Genomic DNA, 27,676 nt, shown 5'->3' with positions numbered 1-27,676 from the left:
TGCAGGGATGGAGGGCGTAACCGCATAATAACGAAAGCCATGGTTTGGTCATCTCTCGTGACAAGAGGCTAATGAGTTGGACACCAGAGGAAATGAATGGCAGTTGGCAAATGCTGACGTGCTTGACAAGATTGCTGACAAGATTTATTTATTAATAAAAGAAATATAATTGTCATGGTACATGTACTTGAAAGAGAACTGCAGTTCCTAAAGCTCCTTTAATAGTCAACATTGTAGTGATTTAACTGTATGGCTTTAGGCACGTTATATCCCAGGATATTAGATTCAACAGTGATAAATCAATATAATAAGCTATTCAAGCAAAACAACCCTATATCCAATCTGCTCATTTACTCTCTACAACTCTCCACAGCGACACCTAAACACACAATTTATAAACACACATATACACCTAATATTAAAATCTGTGTCATAGAAGTGTCCACAGATGTAGCTTAAATGGGCTTCAGCATGCTTCTCAGTAATTACTCTGATTCGTTAAAAGGGCCTTCACTGGTGTCATCAGCAAACTTCTCCACCCACATTATTCCTCCCAAAGTACTTCAGTCCCAATAAACTTAGTCGGATTTTTCTCTACTAGATGTAAACACAGTTACAGTACTCCAACAATGGCAATGCCTCTCTGTCTCTGCAGATTTCTATTATACGAGTACGTGCCCACGTCCACTAACATTGTGTAGCACTTATTTTGTTCTAGTTCCTTACTGATGTAAACAATAGCACTGCCATGTGAAAATGGTGCTGTACAGAAAGAGAGATTATGTCCACTGCACTGGAGAAGGACTTTAGTGGCTAATGGATGGACAGGTGCCAGGCTCAGCGAAAGATGAGGGCACAGTCTAGTGCAGGACAGATAAATCTGAGGCAGACACTGATAGGCCGCAGAGTCATCATAATGACAGGCAGGCTGGAGCCAAAGGCAGGAGGCTGCCGTTCTGCCCATCCCAGAGGTGTAATGTGCCTGTGATTAACTGTCAATCCCCCCTGTTTGGTGGGCAGACGTTCTATCTCAGTAAGAACCGCTCATCATTTTGACAGCTACTGTAGCCCTGACCTTGATCTTGAACACGGCAGATATTTCTGAGTCATTCCCAAAGATGGAAATGATGAACACAAAATCATTAAAATTAGTTAATTCTTTCTCACCAAATATTACTCATAAAGTACCTGTATTCAGGGTGCTAGATTTGTAGGTCACGCACAGCAGGTGGAGGTGGTAGGACTGACTGAGATTTCTATTTCAGTCACATTGGTAGTGTGAAAGTCATTAAAAGTGCACCAATCAATCCTTAAACAATTGAAAGAAATGTGGAAAAACATGGAAATAAAAATATTAAGTGCATATCTGATATTTTTTGTCAATTAGGGAGTTAGGGAGTTTTAGTGTCAAAAAAGCCTCGCACCACATCGTTCTGCTGAAGATATAGTAAATATAAAAACTGGGGACTTGTACCTGAGACACATATTTTTCATTTGTTCAGTCATTTTTCATTGCTTCAAGCTTCGCAAGTAGAATTGCTTTCACCTGTATTATAAGGGGTATCTAACAACTGTAACTGTGATTTCTGCTTTGCAAGGACGTACGGCACTGTAGTACTAGTTTTAAATGTTTTATTCTGTTACAAAAGAAAAAGTAAAATTCTTTGACCCCAAATTGGTTCCTTGCCAGGTACGGATGGATCACGATTGGGGTTCTGGTATGTGTTTGCTCTCCAATCCTGAGCAAATAAAACAAGCCAGTCCACCAGTGCCTTTGTAACTGACTCACCAAAGTAATTCACAGCAAGAAAGTCTTTTCTGTACAGAGTTTGCTTGTTCTCGTTGTGCCTGCGTGGGTTTCCTCAGGGTACTCCGTATTCCTCCCACAATCCAAAGACATGCAGTTAGGTTAATTAGTGACTCTAACTTGCCAGTAGATGTAAGTTTGAGTGTGAACGGTTGTCTGTCTCAATGTGTAAGACTTGTGATAGACTGCCGACCTGTTCAGGTTGTGCACTGCCTCTCACCTATTGACAGCTTGGATTGTGCCCCTTAACAGGATAAGCGGTATAGATAAAGGATGGATGTATTTATTGATCCAATGCATATATACATCCTAACCACAGAGCAGCATTGCTCTGCACCTGGCATTTTAGTGTGGGATGTAGCCCACAAAGACATTGGGAGAACGTCCAAACTCCACTGCATAAAAGGCTCATACTGAAATGAAATGACAGCCTTAACCACTGAGCACAGTTAACATCAGCAAAGGATAGCTACAGTAGTTAAAAATATGTTTTTACATATACACAAAATTAGGAATTAAATATTCATACTGTTGTACTCTCATGATGTTTTATGCAAATGAGTGTGCAATAAGCTGCTCAGTGACTGTGCTTGTCAGTTGATGAGAAATGCCTGTTGTTTGTAAGCAAACACCTGCTGTGTGTCTATGTGGTTGTGTAGCAGCATAATGGAAAACTATGGAAACTGTGACGACTAATTACAGCAACAATGGACGCTAAATTTTCTATCGTAGGTAAAACGACCTAGAAACCAAACTGGAAATATCATTTGCATTGATGTCACTCTACAGGCACAAATGGCAAATTGTCACCCCCTACTAAAATGCCACCACTTCACCAGTAAAGCAGGGATTTCCAGCCCCTGGTTCTCAGGGACCCCTGCCCTGCTTGTTCACTACACCACCCAATGCATATTACCCAGATTAGGTTTATAAAGCCAATCAGAAGGTGGAAGGTACCATATTAAATGAGGATGGAGTGGAGGAAGACGAAGCAAATTGGTATTTTACAATTGCAGTGGTTTGAGCAGTCATTAGGTAGGGTTAGTTAGAAAACTAGCTGGGGAGGGATCTCTGAGGACTGGGTTTGGGAAACACTGACATTTCAGAAGTTTAGTACTGACTTGGTACTGAAGTATCGGCTCTTGTAGCATCCCTACTCTCCCACTGCCGCAAAATCACATTTGTATACAACAGAAATGCTGAGCCAGTTGAGACACTATTTTTTCACAATGAAAGCGGTCTCTGATTTCCAAAGCTTGGCAGAAAGTGTGCTTTTCTTCCGCTCTTTTTGTTTAACCTCCCATCGATTACTACCTTTGCTGGCTGAGAGCAGAGAGATTTTTTTTTTCCTTTGTGGTGCCTGTCTGTGGTGTGACATCCTTGTCCTGATGAGACTAGGAGAGTGGAAGAAAAAATAGTTCATAAAAAAAAAGAGAAAGACAGAAATGCAGCCAGGCAGCAAAGCCAAGCACTCACTGCGACTTTGTTTTCATCACACTGCCTTAGGTACGCGGATATGCACACTAAATACAGTGAGGAGTGATTAAAACAGACACATGGAAAACAAACATGGACTCGATATTCCTCATGACTCTCTTGTTTTTCTCCTCCCTCGTTTGCTTCTCATCTGTTGCTCTTCTGCTTTCCTTCCAGTTTATTTAAATATTCTTTTCCCAAGATTAAATATTGTTTTACTGTCTTATTCTTGATTTCTCATTTCTGTGTGCCTTAAGGGATTAAGTTTTAGCAGGTCAGATATGGTGGACTGGGTAGGGTCCAGTATTGGAACGACTGTCCTCCAACATGATACTAAAATGGACTGGTGCAGAGAATTGTGCAGCGGCTATGGATATTTTTATGAAACAAATAGTTTTTACTTAATCTGCATTTTGATGATACAGTGTGTACCCGTAAATGGCCTGTGGAGAAATAAGAAAACATCACTTCTGAACATAAATATATTGCATTCCGATTGTACTGTCAGTATTCTGAGGATCCATTTTCTGTTGTCAGCAAGTCAAGAGGGAATTTCATGCACACAAAGTTTGAAAAGCGATAAATTAACAGAATGCCGGTGTAGCCCTCACCAGCATTTTAGGAAAGGCTCTGACTGTAGTTTTTTTTTTCTACAAAGCTCATTTTTTAATAATCAATAAATCACACCACACAAAACCTTTTTTTCAACCTGGAGTCTTCTAGTTTTCAAATCTCTACAGACAACTCAGACTCTACTTCTCTTCGTTGTCTGCCAGGGCTTTTATCTGCACCTCTTGCTTAAAAAGGATCAGAAACTGTCAACTGCCAAGCTCTGAAGAGCAGCAGCACGGCCATTAGGCAACCGTGGAGACTGCTGTGCTCGCATTCAGAGGGTTTGTGAGAGAGCAGTTCTGAAAAGCCCTGCCAAGCCCCAGCCTTAGGGAGCTCCTGCGAGCTCAGGGCCCTATTTCTGCCTGTACTTTCAGGCTGCACTCATCAACCAGTCTGTCTGCAATCAACAATAGAGCCAGATGGACAGAGACTGAAGGATCCACCAGCTGGCACCACAGTATATGCAGCCAAGAAGTATAGTGCTTGAAAAATAACTTTGTTAAGCCATGAAGACCTGAGTTTCGCAGGTTTGAACAAGTGCACGTTGAGAGCTCTGGCTCGTGCTTTTGGACTTTGTTTGAACCGCTTTTTGATCCAGAGTAGTGCACCTAAGCTTTTATGTACTTTTTTTTAGTAAATATACACAAATATGTACCTCTTTACTTTCACACCTAGAGCTAACAAAGTAAACTTCACTAAGACACAACTATCAGTGCAATAACCCTTAATAAGAAAAGATTCAATATACTCAAGATACAGAATTTCATATCATGTGGCAATGTGTGCATTATTCTGCAAATGTCATGTAGACATAACTTTTATCATTTTAACATATTTTATGTAAATTGACATGACGTTCTAGTTGTGTGAGGCATGTGGGGGGATGAATTTCAAATATAAAATGCCATATGAGAACGGCACAGTTGCACTGTTTATTTAAAATGTGTAATTAACTCAATCCAGCGTCTCAGTGAGGTAGAGTCTAACTTTAACCAAAGGATTATTTATATTTAAACAGAGTTGGTGGAGAGAGAACGATTCTGTTTGCAGTAATCCAGTCTCTTTCTAGTTGCTGTGGTAAGAGATGCAACACGACTCAGTCTAGTTTGAAATTAGGGAACCTGACAAAGCTACAGGGCTGAAAATGTGCCTGATTATATCATGTAGACACCAGTTTTAAAAAAGTGTAATGTAGTTATTTTAAGTGGAGTGAGGCAGAGATCTGGCACAAATGCCAGTGATTTGCCCATCAACTTTTGTGGGTCATAATGACAGCACGTTTAAATTTCCTCAAGGGTTTCGTACCATATGCTTGGGCATCATTTTACTTCCAATAGCTACATAATAAGCTATGACTATACATTACCACAGCCCTGGTAAATCGGGTCTCCATCAGTTAAACTGCTCTTTATTACAATTTGACCACAGATTTTCAGCCTGCACCTTTTGCTAAATTCTGCTCTGCTTTTGATTGACTTTGAAAAACAGAAATAGTCCCAAAGTAGGTGGTTTACTTATAACCAAAACAAAGCCTCTCAGCCATCTGCTTGCTGATGCATGTTGCGCTTAAAAAGCTAAAGGTTTTATGAGATCAAATGCCAAGTGTGCCCAAAAGAGAGTGGACTGTAACGTTTCCGTGTGGTGCTCTGACCTGCCGAGCCTCTCAGGGTTTAAAGTCTACATGAGATGAAGCATAGCAGAGGTGCAGAGAAGGAAAAAAAAGGTGGATCCCAAAAGCCAGCAGCATTACAGACAAGCCTTTGAACTGATGAGTGGGCTAAACCTTAACGCATTTAAGACGTAAGAGAGAAGATTTACAGCTGCATTTTGCCAGTGTGAACAACCAGGTCTGGGCCATGTGTCCATCCACTTGCTCCCAGATAGGTTAATATTATAATATGGTGTTGGGTATTATTGCAAAACTCACTGTATATACACATAATGGCACACATTCACTCACAAAGACAGGAAAGATGCAGTAATTATTCTATCCCGCTTATATGTAGGAGCTTATTTAAGCCTTTCCCAATTCGCCTCATCTCTGAAGTGTTCTTCTGCTGCCTGCTAGTGTAAGGAGGTTCGACCCGCTAAAGCCCGTGGAAACAGGATTAGTCTAGCCCTGCTTACTAATTAATTGCTGGGATGTTTGGCTAATAAATCTTGGTTATCTGGCCCTCTAATCGTAGCAGGAGATAGCACAACTCTGACCCAGCTGCTGGAATTTTTAACAATCTTGGCTTTCTGTAATCAAGCTCTGAGAAATGTGGAGGAAATATCTGCTTTATTTTGCTTCCCTCCTAATTCAATTAAAAAAGATGGGCCAGTGCATTGTGGAAATTGTTGTGCATCATTAGATTAGTCTCTAATTGGCTGGCTGTATTCTGCAGCAAGTTTGGCTTTGTGTGTGCGTGCTTGTGTGCGTGAGTGCTTTTTAAAGAACTTTTCTTGACACAGAGTAGGAAAAGACAGGAAACACAAAAAGTAAATCGAGCACCTGAAGTTCCACTGTGTAGACAGTTTAAGTACACATTGTGATGTGTACTACTAGTACTGTATGTCAAGACACTATAGATGGAGTGTCTTGACATACTGGCATATATTTGAGAAAGAAATAAGAAGACGCCCTCTCACCCAGAGGCATACATGCCTACAGCAATAAGCACAGGCAGGGGCAGCAGTAACTGATGCTGGGCTGCTTCTGCCCTGTTACAGACAGCTTGCCTCTCCAGAGAATTGCAGTCATGATCTTAGACTAGCACACCGAGTCTGCTGCAGCATGTCTGTGTGAGTGTAGGCATTTATAATGCACCAAGCAGAGCTCAGAAACTCCCATGTCATGTCATTCTCAATATCATGCTCGAGCTGGGTGTGAAATGAGACTCAAAAAAATTAGGTAAGGATGAACTGTTTTGATAAAAAAAAAAAAAAAAAAAAAAACAGGGAAAAGAGAGTGAGCAAATGATTTAGAGATAAGTTATAGAGGAGTAGAGATACAGGTGCAAATGTTCAGTTTGAAGACAGTCTGAGACTTGATGAAATGGAAAACTGAGTGCGTGTGTGTGCGCAAAACTGAGTGCATGTGATTCTGAGCAGGGACGAGTCATCTGCTCCAAAGAAGCCTGAAATAAATTAGGTTAAGCGATGTGCAAATCCCACAGCTGTTTGTGGGAGCGTTGTGCAGCCGTGTAAGGGGCATCCAGCTGCGCATCACAGACCGTCCCTGCCACCTCAAAGAGAACACATCAGAAGATGAGAGGAGCGGAGAGGAGCAGCGGCGCCTCCCTGCAGAAATCATGTTCATGAGAAAGGCTTTGAAACATTATGTTTCCCACAAGTTGGATTCTGAAATTCCCTGTTTTCTCTGCAATGAAAAACATTACAAGCAAACAGTATAAAAGAATGGGCTTCGGCTGAAGTTATGATTATGGCTTTTTCTATTGCTCCCTTTAGAGTGCATGGCCCTTAGCAAGGTGACAATGAAGCAGCCCACATAGCAGTGGGAGCTGGAACTTCATAATTGTACTGTCACAATAAAACTGATGCAGAGCTTCCTGATTTCAGTTTATGGTTTTGCCTCACACTCGCATAATCTGACATAACGTTAAAGCAAATGATTCAACAAGCATGGCTGCCTCACGTTTCCTACTATAATTCAATTACCCTACAGTATATGCAAAACATAAGTCAGCAGACTGTATGCATGCGCGATGCTGTGCATCCTGCTTCCCGTGTCAAGATTATTAACACATGCTGCATTTGTGTGGAACCAATCTGCAGCGTGTGCCATCCTCTTTCCCACTGTCTGATATTAATATCTGAGCAAATGCTGTCAGACAGCATTTCAACCCCCAGCAGTCATTAGCTGTAACAACCTGGGAGCGTTCCTCAGAGGGACATGCTCTTCACTGCGATTACAAACAACACAGAGAAAGTGGGGACCACAGTACCACAACTGAGCTACCTCAGTGGCGTCTCTGATGTTTTTTGCTGTGCTACACATATTCAGAGTTTTCAGTTTTTTACAGCAATTGTGAGACTTCAAGCTGTGGCCAGTAAAGGCATTCTCAGCCACATTTTGATCACGATCGCAAAAGACAGTTGCCGTTTTATGCCATTCAAACTCTATAATTGCAGTCAATATTTCTGACAGTAGGAGGTACTGAGGAGATTTGATGGAGGCAGTAAAGCAGTAATGACTGGGACTGTGAAAGAGGAATCGAGTGCAGTAATCCTACAGATGCCATAAAAGCACAAAAGACTCCCCTTAAAATGAATATTTCTCATTTCAAAAGTTGCTGTAACCTCTATCCTGTTTATTCCCAAACTCTCCGTCTAGCCTGACATTTACAGTCAGAGCTGGAAAAATGCTCTACAGCATGTCCAGCGTTGGAGGGGCTCCTTTGTTTCTCACACATATAATCTTCTCAGCCATGTTATCACACTCCACTCTCCAATGACAGAAAAGTAATCCCATCTAAACCAAGCCTTCCTCATCTAATTCTTCTTTTCTGTGTTTGGAGGAGAAGATGAAGACGAAAAGTAAGGTCTACATCTCGAGAATAGCCTGTCATAATATGCCATAATGGGCTCTATTACTTCAGCCATGAAGAAAATGTTCTTTTCTTTACAATTAGGGAGAAGAGATGGTGTTCTCTATATCACGTTTTACTTTTAAGTGCTGGCAGATTTTAAGTTATACATGGATTTGCGAGATCGGTCCATTTATCAACTTAGTTATGTGATGAAACTGGACATCAAATCATCCACATGGCCATAGTCGATTACTCACTTCATTGCCTCATGTTAGCTCTTTTGCATAGAGGACATTATGTTAATTGTTCACATGGATCCTGAGCCACTGATATGGAGGGTTCTAAAATGTTTTTTACACTGTTTTCCATGTGAAATACAATTGGACATAGATAATATACACACTTTAAGGTTAGAGTTATACAAGGTGGAAAACTAAAATACAGTAAATTTATCTTCACCTGTGCAATCGTCCCAACCGCATTCACCATCCTTGTAAAAACATATTTATGTGTTTTTTTCCACTTAGAGAAATATGTAGTCTTTTGATGCCCCGATTATGCTTTGTGCAACATGGGTAAAGGTTCAATTGCTGCAGAAAATCGTAACTATGAGAGAGGAATACAACAGAGACAGATACTTGAATGCAATGACGATGCTCCATTTTATACCTAAATTTAAAATCCTTACACAAGAAAGCCTTGAATGAATGTATTGTAAAAGACAGATGAATGTAGATGATTTAAATGTTTTTAGAACCTGCTTAAAAGATTAATTAAATTAACTTAAATTAATTTAAGATTATAAATTTATTTTTATAGTGCTTTTTCACAGGATTCATGAAATCCTTTAGTCACGTCAACTCCTAACATTTTAGATATATAATATAATGTACAAGAAAGGATCAGGCATTCCCATTCTCATTTTAGGTATGATACTGTAACATTGAGCAGAAAATGTTTTAAACTTAAATACAATCAGCGAGTTCTAGGCAGCTAATTCGTCTTTGTTTTTTGTTCGACTGTGGTGTCTCTACTTTATCCAAGCCTTTCATATAGTAATAACTCATTTGAAAGGCAATGAGCTTTCCATATGTGTTAATAGAGAATGATAAAGTTTGGTGAAGCTTGAGAAGCTAATTATCAACAGTCTGGTTAAAGTACAGTGACGAACAGCATACTAAATAGGTTGGCACATACGAGACAATGATAGGGGCAGATACTTTGTCTCTTAGATCATAAACTTCACCATCCTAACACAGCGCAGAGTAAGCCACGTTTTATTTAGTTTAGCTTCTGAAATATAGATCTATGTATTTCTCACTTTCCTCGTCATCGGATATCAACAATAAGGAGGCATTAAGAATAGGAAGATAATGAAAGAGATTTTAGGTGTGATACACAAGCGTCTCGGGCTGAACCGAGTAAAAGACTGGCAACAAATGCAAGCAGAGCCGTGGACCCCTGAGACTGGATATAATATATTACTTATTGTGTATAATTCAAATAGCCATCCATCTCCTGTTAGTCATTCTGCTTGCATCAGGCCTTTCACATTCATTATCATATCAGTTAACACGATTTAATGCAAATGGCTCCACCCAGAAGCAGTGCCTACATATCAATTACTGACAGAATGTTGTGCACGACAAGAGTTATTACAGTAACACAGCTGAATTAAATTGCACCTGAGAGGAAGTATGTGAATGAGAATGGCGGCAAAGGATGAGGAATTAAGAGGGAACATGAGGAAGAAGAACATAATGCTTTGTCCCAACTCCTTTATTCTCTGAAGGACCCTCTTGGCACTTTATGAGTCTCCGAGCAGATGCTGACTCAAGAGGATCCTACATCTCAAATCAATGTTATTCCCACAAATCGTGATGAAATAACCTATACTCAGAACCCCTCCTGGCAACTGGATTGCCACCCACTATGTCTATGGAGAAAACACACTGAAATCATTAAGTCTCACAGCAGAGAATCAATGGGCGCATACAAATTCTGCTCATGCCAGTTAGATAGATGTTTATCTATGCCATTATCTAGCGCTTTTCACCCAGATAATGGCGGGGACACTTAGAACATAGACAGGAGTTTCAGTCCTCAATGCAGCCTTTGCCTATTTAGCCAAAGTGAGAGGCGATACATAAAAAAGGGCATGTTTTAAAACAAAGGCCCCTAATTGTTTTTGACAGAATTGTTAGCACACAGTATGCTTTATGCTTTATGTTTGAAAGTGTGAGGGTGCATAGTGTAGGTAGGTTATATAGTGTAGATGCTTTGTAAGTGCAGTTGTGCAGGAGAAGCCATTTTGTGAATCCTTCAAGTCACAACTGTTTTTCCCAGAGGGAGCTCTGAAGTGTGAACTAGGGTCCCAGAGGGACACAGGGCACTGCATTTCTAAGCAGATGGTGGCAGCTTCACAGTCCCACAAGAGATCACTGTAACATTTTGTTTCCCTTTAGAAAAGCTCAACAATGAAAATAAAGCATACACAGGAGAATAATGCCATTCAAACAGCAAGTCAGCAAGCTGGTAATAATAAGCCCAACGTTCTGATCTGTAGGGGGTTGTTTCAGTGTCAAATTTTAGTAAAGCAGGAGGAACCCACCTTTTTCATTAAAGAGCTGCTGCACTTTGACACAGGTTACATTAGCATTTCGCCAAGTATAATTTTCTGCGGAGGCCTTATTTATCCGCTGATAAAACTTCTACTGAGTGGGTACTTCCGTTTTTTGCAGCAGATATCCTCTGCTCTCCCTCGACATTGTGTTTTCTTTTTCTGCAACACAGCTGCATTTCCATTTTGTTGATGCCACTATGTCATCACTCTCAGTAAAGCCAGGTGTGTGCACTAAGCCACTCCTGAAGTGCACTTTTTCAGATGACTCTCACATTCAGTTTCATACGCAAGTAAATTTGATGGAGGATCTCTTGTATATGTTTATTTTTAAGAGTAAAACTTACATCGTAGATTAGCAGTGAATGTTAATGCATGTAAACTGAAAACTGCTAACCCATCCAATAAAATAACTCTTGAGATTGGACAAGGGCTAGGTTAAAACCGTTTTTACTTATAAGTAGGGATGTGTGCTCATTTTTGCTTGTAAAATGTTTGAATTACTTTGCTAAAGCAGCTTTAGAGTGCCATAAAGTGTAGAAAAAAGTCCAAATAGAATCCAACACATCAGACCCAGTAACACATTGCCAGTATCTGAAATCTGACCAGTGCTTGATTACAGTGCCTTGACCCAGGCAGCAGTGATATTGATCTTATGGGAGCTGAGTCACATACAACCCACAGATGACTACGAAGTAATGCACAAACTACGCAATCTAAGTATTATTTTCCACCCAAAAACTTTATACACGCAAGTTAACATGTAGCAAGCATACAGAGGAAATCAGACAGTTAAAGTTACAGTTAAAGGTACTTAAACTGGTGCTAACCTGGGACTGCTCCACTATGCTCGCACAGCTTCTCAGGTAGTTTTTATTATTAAATTAAAATAAATACGAAAGCTAATAAATCAATCACAAATTGTTGCTCTTTCTGACCGAGGCCGAGTCTCCCTCAAACCCCAGTGCTATTCAGTGAGTGAGCATCTGTGTGGAGTGTTCTATTTTAAAAATGTGAAAAATTTTTAGTGGTCAAGGACTGCTGATGTTCAAGGGAAAACGGTATTCATGACGCAGTAGTAATCGATCAAATCAAGGTTTTTAGTTCATGATTAACTGCTAAAGATAGCAAGATAATAATTGATTGTGACTACCGTTCTTAACTATTTTGCTCTCAGCCAAGACACCAGCCATGAGAGCTGTCAAAATATGCATTTTTCTTTTTAATCCATAAAAAATGTAGTAGAAATGTTGACAAAATAACAAATCTGTATTCATCTTGTTCTGATATCTCATCTCCCAGTGTTCAAGTACTCAGAAAAGATCAGAGTCACTTTGACTCTATTACCTTAATATATAATATATACTATATATATTTTCCCTCTATATAGTGGAGCCCATCCACAAATGAATTGCAGTGATGTGAATGAAGCCTTTAACTTTCTGCACACTTTCTTTGCTATTTTTCTAATTAAATGTGTAGTGAGAATGCTAATTGCAGGCCTATGTACAAAGAGAATTTTAAGAAATACTTGGAATCCATCTGTCCTGTTTTCAAACAAACTTGTGAGGCCTACAAGCTTGTGATCTATGAACATTCAGAAAGAGTTGGAGAAAAGTCTGAGCACAGAGGAGGAGAGGAATGCACAGAGGTTGGTAACTATCCAAAAAAACATTAGGCACACATACAAAGCTTAATCCATATCACCACAGAGGGAGTGTATGATTATTAAAAGAAAAAAGAAGAAGAGAGAAATCTTCTCAAATCTAATGAACACATCCACAGCCAGAAATCAGGTTAGAAGTGTTTTAAGTTAATGCAGGTGTTTACATGTAACTCACGAAGACATTTTAACTCTATTAGTCTTTTGCTTATGAGAAACGTAACAGAGAGCCTACGTTGAAATTCTGGACAGTTTTGGAAGTATTCCTGTGAGCAAAGCTCTGTGCTCTGAACTCATGTTCACTTTGCAAATCAATATAAACTTTACACACATTAGACTCCTATTAGAAATATCTAAAATTAAAGGTCAATAATGGAGACAGTTTAGATGTGAACACACCCTAAAATTGCAATTCTGCGCACCGTTTGTGTTCATTTGTACAGTACATATTTGGATTTTTTAAATAAAATAATTAACTATAGAACTTATTTTTCTCTTGTTGGTCGAAACATTGAAACGCTATAAAGGGTCAGTTTGTCAAGTGCAATGACAACACAATGTTGTTTCATAGTTGTGTTTGAAGGAACTGACATAATTTTTGATCAACATGAGCAACACCAACACTAGTGTTTAGAAAACTAAACCACCACTCTGGTCCAGATTAGAATATCTTGACTATTGTGTTTAACAAATTAGCACAAACACACATTTTTGGCCTCTGCAGGATTAATCCTTTTGGCTCTATTAAATCATTGTAGCAGCACCACTATTGGGTTCAATTTGTTCAATGTTTGGTTTTATGACCAAATAACATCACAAATTCCTATCAGTGGCATTAGACATTCACGGTATGTCTACATTCTAAACTCAGAGTGTAAACCTGGTAAACACTTACCTGTAAATTCATTAGCATTCTGCGATGTCATTGTCTGAATAAAATTTGCAATGCTACGCTCGTTGCTAACCCTCCTGTTCAGCTTCATAATTTATTCCTGTGCAAACTGTGCTGGAAATGTTTTAAGGGCATAATAAAAAAAAAAAAGCAGACTAAATAAATCTGCAGCCACTCGAGTCTGTCAAATGCAGCCAATTACGTCGAAGTAAAATACAAAATTCCCAATTTATGCTCTAAAGATGCTCCAACTTCAATGCAACGTTCACCCACATGGTCTCTTCGATAACTTGAACCCGTGTGCTTAAAGTGTTCATTCACATCATCTTACAGTACCTGAGATAAAGTGATTCACCTAGACAGTATCTGGCTACGAAGCCAAGAGTGCTTCTCAATTATGTTGTTAAACCGGCAACCTTACACATAAAAGCCCTCAAGCTCTCTCTCTAAAGCGACACTAATGAGATGGAAACTACAGCCAAAAGGGGGGCTGCATTACCATGCGCACGAAGCACCTGGGTGTCTGTGTGTGGGTGAGTAAAAAACTGAACAAAAGAACCGGTCACAGTTAGTCTGCAAGCTTTGGGGATCGGCACAGCGTCTACTCTGGAAGACATTCCCAAATGTGTTTATCATTCACATTAATGATTACCTTTTTGAGAAGGCACAAAGGAAGTAAATGCCCTTTTCCCTAAATAACTATTCAAATAATTATATTTGAATAGTTTGTATTTAGGGATAGACATTTCCAAGAGGCTTTAGAAAGAGATTGCCCTCTCAGGTTTGTATATATGACATAGGTAATCAATAATTATGATCTCCTTTGCCTTGCGGTATTGAGTTGTAGGCAATTACTGTACCCCTCTGAGCCAGTAGTTTTCAGTCCGGGACCATGGAAAACTCTGCAGGCTTATATTCCCACCAAATACTCCAGATGCTGATTTCCCTAATTAGTTCCTCCCTCTCTGACTGAAGGTGTGGTAATAAGTGAAATCAGCTGGTGGAACGTTTGGCTGTAACAAAACCCTACAGACTCTTCAACGGTGCATGACCAGACACAACTCTCTACTAGGGAGCAATTGTCCTCTGTAACCCAAGCTAAATGATAAATATAGCTCTCTAGCAAGAAGATGTTAAAAGGTTCTTCTTCTCTTCATGAACAAAATATGCATAACCATCCCTGGAAATAAACAACGGACCACTTAATCTCATCTATAATTTCAGTCATCATTGCACAGATTTGGCCTTAAAGCCAAGTCTTTCCGTAAAACAGATGCATTGCTTGACATTTTATTAAGAATTACCCAACCATGATTACAAGCTGCTCCTTTCATATCCTCAATTATTTTGCTCCAAAACATGAACAATGAAATGTGTTTCAATACAAGTTTTTTTTCTTTTACAGGTGTCTACAGGGCAGGCCTAATGGCTTAATCAACAAGACTCTTACAGTCTCACTTTAATTTGTAAAATTGCAATTTGAAGAAGTGCAATTTTTCAGGTGTACAGTTGTAATTTACATAATTTATAGTGTCCTAAAAGCTTTAGCTACTGAATTTTGAAATTCAAAGTTTGTAACTGTTGATTCCATTGGGTATAACTGATGTAACATGAAACCTGTGAGTTCTCAAAACACACACAAAATTATAAATTTTCGTCTTGTTAAAATATTAACTAGATATATTAATAATCAAGATAATTTCCTCATAGGCTGAATTACAAAAAAATCATATACTGTCATTGCCACTTAAACAGTAAGAAAATGAGACACTGCAGTCAAGGTCCATTTCTCCATAGCACACGTTAGCCAATCACATTGCAATAAACATACTTCTAACCAATCACAAAAGTCTTTTAAAAATGCATTTAAAAGTCAGACATGGAACAGAATAAAAAAAATCCAAACATATACTAACTATCTAAAAATGCACATTTATAAGAATAAAATCAAGCAAATTTTCAAATCTACAATAACTTAAGACCTTTTAAATGAAATAATATATATTGGGTATATAGTGAATGTTGAGTTCCAGAAGGGCGAAATTAAACCATTCTGGACGGCTTGTCAGCTTTGACAACAACACCTCTCCTAGAGCAGATGCACTATATCTGTCTCCTCGCTCTTCCCCATCCCTTAACAGACAAACATGAATCTATGATCACTATCAATGACAAGGGTGCACACTAATGTGCAGCTGGTCTGCGGTGTGCAGCTGAGGCCAGGTAGGGGTGAGAGTTGACAGATAGTAAAGGCCAGAAGATATGACATTGTCCTCCATAGCTGTTGAGGAAGAGAATGCTGGAGTAAGAGATGGAGGAATACATGTGAGCTTTATTAAATGAATTTGCTCTGTATTATACAGTGCCTGCTGCTGTGGTATGTGCTGACCGACCAGGCTCTGACCTGATGGCAATGCTAAAAGGCATGCTTCATGTAGGTCTATTCAAGAATATCTCTGACAGTATTTATCTGTTGTGCTACTATTGATAAGACAACCAATCCCTCTGTAGTTTGCTGCAATATGATGTACTACTAAATACGGAGCTGAATTACTGTCTGCTGCAGACCTAAATTTATATTTTATTTTTACTAGATGTCAATGAGTGACAATGAGTGAGAGGTATTTGCAAGACTAGCATGTGGAGGGGAGAAAAATAGCACACTTTAACACTATTTCAGTACTGTCAGAAATTTTCTGTACTGACTACTGAGCAACATTTGTGTACTTAGTTGCACATAAACGGGAATGAACACCTTGCAGAACAGAGAGTTCAATTCATTTAGTCACTGATATGCAACTTAAAGGACAAGTCACACTTTTAAAAAATGATCAGCTTAAGATGTTTAAATATCTCAGCAACTGTCCTGTTTTATTCTGTAAAAATAATTAGCCTGGTCTTAAGGGTTCTTAAGATTAGTAGAAGCCAAAATAGAAATGCCCAGGAGGGACCTCTCGTTCTTGAATTTCATTCCTCTCGCTTCTTATTATCTGGAATTATTTGGTGGCATTAATCTGACTTTTGCCAATTAAGGGATTTCTTTCTGCTGTTAGACAGTTATGTTGTCATGGCACCAGGACCAGCCCATGATATATATGGCCAATTTAAGCACAGGGAGTAGCAGAAATTTTTTTGTCTTTTGCACTTTGGACATTGTTAGTTGTCAATTCTCCTCTAAGTATATGTCAGTTTGCGCATATCTTCAACACTGTCCAAATGAACAGCTTTCACAGCATTCTCCCACCAGAGCTGAGCTCCAGCTTGTGACATCCACATGGTGCCATGCTAAAGCACAGTAGCCCAGTGCTGTTGTGCAACATAGGTCATTTTTCTGCCTTTTATCCACAGCACGATCAATACGTGTCTCCAGTAGGTGTGAGGGACAGTGCACAGTGTTAACAGTATTAACATCTTGATTAATACTCATTTGGGATTTCACAGTGATTCATAGAGGTAAATTTTCCTCCCATAAACCTTTTGTAGTAAAATAAATTTAAATTACTACTAAACAAATATAATAAAATGGCTAGTTTACTTAATTCAATTCAATTTGAGACATCTCTGAAATTGAATCAATAAATTAAAAAAATCATATTTCTGAAGTAGCCAAGTAAATATTAGGCCTTTTATCTCAACATTCCTTAAATGTTCCCTGAGTGGAAGACTGGTATCAAAAGGTGTCAAGAAAGCTATCTCAGAAATTCATCAACTCAGACCCTTTATGACAATAACAACAGATTCATCAAGTCAATAATATCACCTTAGGCAAAGTACGTTTTTCTGAACGGTTTTTAAACTATATTCATTGGATGTTTCCCTTCAGGTTTCCCCGATGGTCTATAACAGATTGTTAGCAGACCCATCAGTTTCAAGCTAATGAGTCTGTGTTTGAGAAAACAAAGTACATTTGACATACACACACTTTTCTTTTTACAAGGTCATCATTCTGCAAACCTGATTCATTCATTAAAACAGCCACCACACATTTCCGATCCAATTCAGTAATGGACAATGTGCTAAAAAAAATTGCTGCACTTATTAAGATCTCACTGCATTCTGTCTTGTTTTTCACAACGCTCTTCTCTTTCATGGGAACTGTATTTTCTAATTTCTCCTGGGAGCAACAAGCTGCTGCTATCTCAGCTGTGTTTACTAATCTTCCCTCGACACCAATTTCTCAGGCCCACAAAGTTAATACCGGTCCAATGTAAATAGCCTTATCTCATAAACTCTTGTTATACCCCCACCTTGGCTGCCCAACGTGATACATAGTTAGAAGTCAACACAGGAAGATTAAGTCAGAGAGAAGGGGAAAAAGAGAAAAAACCTTTCCAGTGCAAATGTCTGCAGTAAGGTTATCCACCTTAAATAACACAGTGAAAATGGCAAGATGTACCTAAACAAGGAACACTCCTGTCACTATACAGTGACAGAAATCAGATGAAGGACATGAGTAATACGCTGCTTCTAGTGCTGGCCTGAAGGATGATCGCATCATAAATTAAACTGTATTTGTGTACTGGTTCTCATCGATTGAGAGCTGATGTTTGCTGGCTCTCGTTCCGTTTTGTCATGTGCATATTACAGTACCTGCCTCATTCCACCTGTACTAGTCTGAACCGCCGAAGGCCTCAAATCTCTGCAAATGCCATGGCAGTAAGTTTTAATTAAACCCGAAGGGAAAAGTATTAATTATCTTATCGCCTGCCTTGAATTGGCTGGTGTCTGCAGGGAGATTCTCACATGAATGCTGATGATGTGAAGGTGAGTGAGGTGTAGTTTAAGAGTTTAGGATTAAATTTGGGATTTCTCAAGTTCAAGATTCTGTTTGGATAGATGCCTGCAGACAGGAAGGAATTTTAGTGCTTGAATCAAAATTGCATAATAAAATCAACTTTATAAAAATACCAATGTTTATCCCTCCAGGACGTTTTTGACCAAGCATACTCGAGTTATTACATTTCAAAGGGATGGGGTATTCCCTGAGGCAGATATTTATTCCCTTTAAATGATCTGATTGTCTCCCATCGTTTTTATCTTTACATCTGTTCTTCTTAGCTTATCCATCTTCACAGTAAATCAGCCACATTTACTGTCTCTTCTGCAATCATTCATTCAAGCTCTCCCTCTCTCCATTCCTCTCATGTACAATGAACAACTAAAGGCATGTTTTTCTCATGGATTGGTCAAATTCCCATTAACATATCACAGATTGGTTGATTGGTTATGCCTAAGGGATGTGGTTCCTTAATCATACTGCACGTTTCCACAGTGGAAATATTTTAGCAGATAGCCCAATGCTGTCACTGATATTTCTGCTGAGAAGCTGAAACAGCACTCTTCTCTTTGTCAGATCCCTGTAGGTATTTGTTAATGCCGAGATGGAGGAGTGCCTTATAAACTATGCATGCCATCTCCCTCTGGCAACCACCAGTAGAGACGATGATGGCAGGGAAATGCTGGTTTCCATTAGTCCTGTGAGACTGGTTAACATAAAATTATCCTTGGGCTTTGCAGGAAGCAGACAAAACTGGCGTGAGCGCTTCATTAAAGATGACGCATAATGGAAGCTGTTTTTCTAGAAAGGCAGATTTTCACACAGTCATTTTTCTGATATCTCAGGCACATTTAAAGATGTTTATTTCATATATTTATTTCACTAAACTAACACAATTTAAAAAGAACCAAGCAAACACCAACTGCAGATGTCTCATATAAACCTCCGGCTTTGAGCTACATGAACTATTGCTGTGTTTCAGCTTAAGATCTATAGCAAGCCAAGCTCCTGGTCAGCTCTGTCCAATCACAGATCTGCATGCCTCAGACTCTGAACAACACAAAAGGGCTGCAGCTGGGAAAAGCATTTGAGTAGGAAGGAGGGCCACTCACCCCGCAGCAGGTCAGAGCTGGCATAAGGTGAACTGTATGTCCGAAACAGCTGCCAGTCAAAGTCATCCTCCTCTCCCTGGGTGAAGTCACACAAACTGGGGTCTGAATCCTCTTCGAATGTGCATCCAGCAGCTGGAAAAACAAGCAAGAAGGAAAACAACGGTTATCACTTGTAAACACAACCTTTACAGATTTAAGATAGGTCACACTTTTATTAACGCTGTAATTTTAGTACATGAATAATAAATGATTTTATTCAAATATTTATATTGTCTAATCATCAGTCCAAAGATATGAAACCAGTGACTGTTGGATTTCCTGAAATACTAATCAACTTCAGAAGAAATCAACTCATTATTTCAGTCGACATTTGTAAATATGTAACTTGTGTGACGCAAGCTCATTTGGGCTTTTTTTTGTTTATCTCAGAACCTATTATAGAAAATTCACTGAAACAAGTCATCTCCCTCCAACATTTAACAGGCGACTTCACCAATTTTCTATGGTTTAGTGTGTAATTGTACATTAATGCTTTCAAACTTCCCGTTCACTTCACTATATTGAAATATTCCTCTGTTTCTAGCTGAAAAACTCCTCCAGATGAGATCACCCAGAGGAGGTTTTTTTTTTATAATTAGGAGTTCAAATGGTGTCATCTGGGAGAGCTGTGGAAAACCAAGTTGACCATGAGCACAAACTCCATAATATGAGCAGCAAGATGACATAATCTAAACTGAAGGTTCCTCCAAGTGATGCCATCTGGAGGCATTTTTTCAACTAGAAGTAGAGAGATATTTTCATGGGGAAGTTAGTGGGAAGTTTAACAGCATTTATGTACATGTACTACTCAACCTAGAACCAAAATAAGCAAGTTCAAAATCAGTGAAGCCATCCTTTAATGGAAATAGGAACCAAAAATCAATGTCAGCACTTCAATGAAATGGGCACCAAAGCCATGCTGACCACAACTGTACACTTAAGGACTACAGCATGTTTGCTATTGATTCTGAACATGTAAATGCATCTGACTAAACCAGGCTTTGTAGTGGTCCTCAACCACAGGTCTGATCCTGCTCTGCTTTTATATTACAGCGGCAAAAAATCTCTATATTAACTGCAGTGTTATGGGTTAATATAGGAACCCTGGAGTAGACACTAAGTACAGAATTATGTGCGCAGGATTTTCACTGCTGCCGATTGATATTTTTGCATGAAAACTATATTAAATGAAGTATATTCACATGTGCACAAATTCTCTCAAACCAGCAGCAAATCAAGCAATATAGTTTAATTACTTCAGACTCACACAAAGGAACACAAACCCTGGCAAAAATGATAATTTCCTCTGCATCTGAGGAAAATTACCCCTCCCATAAAACATTCACAAACATGACTACATATCCCAAAGCCCGTTCACAAAGGCAAATACAAATAGTAATAACATTTGACGAAAGCAGGCACCCTGGGGAATGTAGTGATTATCATAATACCTCAAAACCTGTTATTCAATGCACAAAAAAGCTAATTTTTTCAAATTATATGTAATAGCTATGGCTCTAATGGCCCTTGGGTCCTGAATAATGTGCTTCAGTCGTTGCTCTCTGCATCTGTTGCCATATTTCACATTAGTCCATTGGTGTGAGAATTACAGTCCAACAGTGGGCAGTTTAAATAGCCCAGTCATAAGACCAGAGCCTGTGTCAGTAATAATTGGAGTAGGACGGCACGAGATGCGACATGCTAATGATAGGAATAATCATAACCAGGTCCTGAAGGTGACCCCTGTGGTCCACACTTTATAGCTGCTCATTCCTTTCTCTAATCTGCCATTAAACAAATGGTCTCAATATGACAGGCTGCAGACAAGAATGCAGCCAGTTTCATTTTAGTGAGGATTTATAATTCAAATTTTTACTATCAATGTATAAGACAGCCTCAGCTTCCAGCCATTAACAGGTTATTGTGGCTCTTGGACTGGTTTGATATTGTATAAGCCAAATTATATGGCGGACACAAGTGAGAGTTTTACAACAAACTGGTAAAATTGCGGTACCACTAATTGCTGCAATTTTTTCGCCACTCATTTTCTATCATTCACAACTCACCTCAAGCAGTACATGAACATCTGTATCAAAATACATGACAAGAAAAGTCTAACAGTTGAGACATGTCACTTCAATTGAACAAACAAACAAAAGAAAAACAATGCTTTTCACCCCTAAAGAAACCACCACAACTAGCCTGACTTCCAATACTGTTTTCTTTACTGGAGTCTATAGACACATTTCAATTAGCACTGAAGAACAACATTAAGAATCACACCAGAACTACTCTTTAATGCCGAAGAAGATGAGTTCTTGCTCTTTGGATTAAAAGGTTACACTTGGTCAAAGGTGTTGAGCTTTCTCCAGATGTTGTATCCACTGCAGCACAAATACACATTCAGGGTGCCCTTGCCTACATCCAACACGTTACATCACCATCAGTGATTATACGATAACAACAGAACACATCCAATATCACGTAAGCGCGGTTCAATGGGTGATAGTAGCCAGCAGGGGAGGCAGTGTACATTTCTCCCTGTAGGTTTGATTTATTGTTCCGTGCAGGGTTGTTACTGCACTGATCTGCTGCTGAGGCCAGGGGTTAATTGTCTTGCACTGGGGTCTATTTCTAATAGAACAGCCAGAGATATGGGACCTGACACATCCAAACGCTGGCAGTATATTATTCCCTGCTGCTTCGGTAAATGAAGCCTGCACACTCCCCCAACAAAAGTCTCATAACGCAGAAGAAAGAAACTTGGATCCGAGGCCAGCACTGCCCGGGAATGTCATCTCCTCAGAATGCATCAAGGGACAGATCCAGCTCATCTATCATGATAAGCACATTCTCCATTCTTAACTCTTTTAGGATAACAAGTGTCTCTGTGTGTGTGTGTGTGAGTGTGTGTGTTACCTGACTAATTACAGCATAATTTAGTGCAATGACCAGTGCAAAGTCAAGATACTGCCAAGATGTGTGGCTTTGTGGGTTCATTTACTTATTTTCATGGCAATATACTGCAGTTACAAATTAATGAAATCATATCATGAAGCTGCCAGTGAGGCTGCAGGATGGTATAGCAAAAAATTGAAGCTGGTGGTGGTTCTTCAGAAAGCAACAGGCTATAACAAAATGGTGGAACAGGTCAATCTGATTTTTATTTTATTTATTCATATATTTTTTGCTATTCTGCACACCAGGAAGGACAAGTTTAAAGGATACAGTAACTGTAGAAAACATGTTGAAATGTTCAGCACTGCAAAACCTGCTGTGGTGCCCTGTGTGTTGTGCAGCACTGCACTGTATAAGGAACCTCTAAGAGTGAACCAAACTGGGAGGGAGTGAGATGGAGAGGGTCAGATCATAATGAGGACAGTAACTTACAGACTCGAGTGAAAGAGATCTCTCATTGTAGCACTAATTTCAATTTACTGTGAATTTAAACTTGAGAGAACAAAAGCCGATCCCTCCATTTAGAAATTCACATAACCTCTCTGAAAACCAAAATAACTTTAGTCTTACACTGTGGACATGATGAGCCACACTCTGCAGAGGATGGATGCGAAAGTTCCTCTTTGATTTCATAAGGACATAAAAGAAGGTGGCAACTTGTTTACCAGACACTCCAATTTGCCGCCACATTCGCGAGTATACGCAAAAATGTTCTCAAGTTTTATGTGTGCAGTTAATCAGGGCTGTGGCTCTCTCTCTGCTCACATCAGTTGTTAGTGTCACATGTAGCCCTTCATATTAGATTTGGTATCTCTCTTTCTCTGTTTACTTGTATAATCCCCCGCCTTGCTATCTAATTAGACTGTCAGTTATATGCAGTGAAAATTGTCTGAGTCTCTGCTTATCCCTTGTATTTGCATATGTTTTAAGAATAAGGAGGCTGGCCTAAGCTTATTTAAGGTGCTGCTAGTCTGACAACTTTCTACTTGAATAAATCAAACACAGCAAAACAGGGAGAGGGCAGAATCAAAGAAGTGACTGAGCCCTACCTGAAAATATCACCAAAAGCTAGGATGTTATTTAAATCCAAGTCACAGTCAAGACCAGCTAAATCCAGAGTGGACCACTCTTGAAGTGCACTCTCAAAATGTACACCTTTTCTTGGCTAATATTCCTAAGACCAAGAATGATCTGTTACTGAAAACAATCTTGTGATCTGAAACGCTGCAGTTGATCTTTTCACTGGCCCTTAAAAGGCTCAGTGCAGCGAGTGAGCATAATAAAACAGGAGAATTCAACACCACAGAACAGTACTTGTACAGATTGTAAATGAGTAGAACTTGTTCGAGCACCAAATTATCATATCAGCCACTCACAGAGGTAGTAAAAAACTGTATGTGAGAATGCTGGTGTAAATTAGCTCAAGTGAAGTAATTTGGAGGAGGTACAGTGTGGAAATGCTTGGCTCATTGACAACAGCTCACTGTGGAAATGGAATAACAAACAATTTTGATTCTCAGTGTGTGTTCTGTCCAGCTTTGGGTGACTGGGTCCCTCCTCCCAGAACAAGGCAGAAAAAAGAGAGATGCGGTGTACAGCAGGAGTATGCCAAAATATAAATACCACGCAGATGTAAAACATGATGGTCTATTACAGTATATGTAATTTTATTTCACACACTATGCATATATAGTCGATATATAATACATTTTCTGGAAAAAATTATTTGGCAAACTATTCATGCATAATAGCATTTTAGTTGTTCCAGCAAATTAACATATGACAAAAACTTTATCACACTGATGGAAAAATCCTAAAACAATTCAGTATTACCTACAGTAAATCAGTCTGGCTTATTAATGTTCAACATTGTGCAAAATGGCCTTATCAGCAAAAGCTTCTTGTAAAATACATATAGTAAAATGTGTGACGATGCAGCATGTCTGCCCATATTAACAGTCCTCAAATCACAAACTATTTTCAAAAAGAGCCTATTCTCATTGATTTCAGCTTAGGGACCATTTCAACACACACTAAGGTCAATGTGGGTAGTGGAGTCATACTGATGTGCATTACAAGAAGAGTTGGTCCTAATGTTTTTGCCCCCTATTAAAAATTAATGAGGGGGGAATGAAAAAATTAAAACCAACTCGTCTTCTCATGGAGATTAAACAATAAAGAGTTCTGCTCTCATTCTATTGCTGTTGCCTCTCACCTGCTCACACCTACAATAATACAATAAATGTTATGTTCATTGGGTTACATATCAAGATCGTAGAAGAAAAATTGCAAGTTTATGACGATGGATTATGACTCTGTCTCAACTGAAAACTATGACATGATTCTTTAGCCAGGTCAATCACAGTCTAGTTAGGCACAACACAGCATTGAGAAAAATAACAACAACAATAGACTTTTATCTTATACAGGAGGTGGTAATAAACATGGGAACCTGTAAAGTCACCTAGAAAATGCAGTGTGATGATGAGACACGGATGCTTGTCATTGAATTGCCAACAAATGGGAGGCAAACCATGCTGGGAAGACAGTCTGTACCTGAGAGTTTTTCCACTCCACACAAAAAGTCTCATCTGAGTCTTGGGCTGACTGAATGTCTAGCTAGTGGAAATCCAGGTGGGAAAGGGTGAGTAATACTGGAGGCAGTTAGGAGGAAGAGAGTGCTTGATTTGCATTGCAGTGAGTGTGGCCCGATGCATCAGCAGGAGACAGGTATATTTATTCTCTACAGAGGCTCTCCTCCCCAGCACTCCCCTGACTGCCACTGAAAGCCATCCATCCCCACACCTGAATATGCAATGAAATCATCTCTCTGACTCCCCAGGCATTAATAACTCAACCCTGGTGCCTGGATGGGCCCAGTCACACAGAGAGGGCCAGAAAACAGATTGAGAGAAGAAAGAGTTCGAAATGGTGAACAGGTACAGTAGAGGTGCTGAGCTTCAGGGTAGACTGCACGAAAATGTGCTGTAACGCAGTATCTGGGGGAGGAGATGAAAATAAGAGAATATATGAAGATTGCTGGTGTGAAGGGGGGGGGTTGGGGGCTCATACCCCAGGGTTCATTCTTTTTTGTATTAATAATACAATTTTCATTGACATGATTATCAATCAATGACATGATTGTCATTGACATGATTGACATCATCACTGTCAATCATTGACATGATTGTCATTGACATGATTGACATCATCACTATCAATCATTGACATGATTGTCGATTTTCATTGACCATTTTCATTTCATGTCAATTTTCATTGACATGAAAATTATGACATGAGTTAACAGACCAAATTTCTAATTAAGAATTAATAGCACAGTTTAAATGTTGAGAGCATCCCCAGTGGTTAGCACTGATACCTCACAGCTAGATGGTCACTGGTTCAAATCCACCTGCTGGCTGCCGCCTTTCTGTGTGGAGTTTGCATGTTCTCCACATGCTTGCGTGGGTTTCCTCTGGGTACTCTGGTTTCCTCCATCAGTGCACAGGCATGCACGTCAGATCTATTGGTGACTCTAATTTGCCCGTAGGTGTGAATGTGAGTGTGAATGTTTGTCTGTCTGTGTTTGTCTCTTTGTGTTGGCCCTGAGATAAACTAAAGACCTGTCCAGGATGGACCCCACCTCTCGCCCTATGATACCTTGGATAGGCTTCAGCCCCCCATGACCACAAACAGGGTAAGTGGTTAATAATAGATAGATGGATACAGGGTTCCCAAAGAAAATGGAATACCAGACAAATAAAAAAGACATATTTAAAAAACAAATCAGAAATATTTTTGCATTGTTCTTACTTATTATAACCTGCAATTCGAATCATCAGTATTCTGGTCAAATATTTACATCGCGTGTTATCCTAGTAGGAGTAGGATTGAAGTGACTTAGTCACTTTGTTCAGCAAATAAAAAAAACACCTCCATCCAACCCTCCTTTCTTCTTCAATAATACATTTCATAGAGTCCCTAAATTCAGATGAAGTAAAGTTGAACAGTTGAAGAACACTTTTCTTTTTCATCTTCTGAGAGGGTACAATGACACAAAGGCTTCCAACAACTGTATTCACACTGAATCCTAAGATACAAGTCAGCTACAATTCATCTTGAAATTAATTTTGCCTTCACTTTAAAAGACTGGTGCAATATTTCATTCTCGTTGGTGGGTTTATGATAAAAGTATCTCAGAAGTCTGTAGCGTATGAGTCAGAAATATTATTCTTCCAATATCAGCCCTTGTGTGCTATTCTGAGGGCAGCACAAAGGAAAAGCACAGAGGCTAAGACAAAAGCAATCTTAGCTTGTTGTCTCCTGTTTTTCCTTCTCCGAAAAAAGAAAGAAAACATCAATTATTCCACTTCCCCATTCCTGTGGGCTTAGAGTAGGGGGTAGGAGAAAACACAGATCACACTGCTGAAAGAACTTTTAATTATCATATTTTTTTTCCAAAATGTTGGTCTATTTTGAGGTAATGTTTTTTCCAAGGTAGGACTGGAATCCTCTCCCTGCACAACATTCATCTCCACTGTTATAAACATGCAGAGATATTGAAATGCTGCATTTGCACCCAAATATAATTTTAATCCAGCATGTTGCTTAAATGATCAATTACCTAAGTTGCTTAACTGAAAGAAAAACTGACTATTTTAACAACAAATTAACTACAAATATTAAAAGAGTAAATGCAAAACATTTGTTGGTTTCAGCATCTGAAATATTCAGATATGCTGGTTTTGTTTATAGTAGCCTAAAACTTAATTGCTTTGTTGATTCAACAGATTATTTGTTAATTATTTACTCATAGAAGTGATTTTCACACAAGCATTTAAACATCTTGTTTTCGCTGCTGAAATGAGAAAGTTTGGTTTATTCTTTTCTAATCTGTTTATATACTGAATATCTTTGGGGTTGACTTAACTGTCTGGGCTCTGAGAATTTGGGATGGGCAGTTTTACCTATTCCGTAACATTTTTCAAAATAATAACCAGCAGAAAAATCTGTAATAAAAACATTCATAATCGAAAAATTATATATTTTCTGCCAATTTGTTTCTTGGTTGCAGAAATAAAATCTCACCTGGAATGTAGGGGTTTTTTTTGTTTTTGTTTTTTTTTTTTTACATTTTATGACATTTTATAGATAAGTTATATTTCAGTCTTAATCTATTTGCTGGCCT

General features: G+C 39.0%; 1 protein-coding gene across 6 annotated transcripts in view; it reads right to left on the bottom strand.

Annotated features, from left to right (window-relative positions):
• ptprub (protein tyrosine phosphatase receptor type Ub) overlaps positions 1-27,676 on the bottom strand; it is a 142,281-nt gene that overhangs the window by 81,702 nt on the left and 32,903 nt on the right. For all 6 annotated transcript variants that reach the window (XM_067510088.1, XM_067510089.1, XM_067510090.1 and 3 more), the window contains exon 2: positions 19,492-19,623. In XM_067510088.1, the coding sequence (XP_067366189.1) occupies positions 19,492-19,623 (132 nt within the window). The remainder of the gene's footprint in view (positions 1-19,491; positions 19,624-27,676) is intronic.

Source organism: Channa argus, chromosome 7, assembly GCF_033026475.1.
Source record: "Channa argus isolate prfri chromosome 7, Channa argus male v1.0, whole genome shotgun sequence".
Lineage (NCBI taxonomy): Eukaryota > Metazoa > Chordata > Actinopteri > Anabantiformes > Channidae > Channa > Channa argus.
The sequence above is the reverse complement of the archived record's forward strand: the minus strand, read 5'-3'. Positions and strand labels throughout refer to the sequence as shown.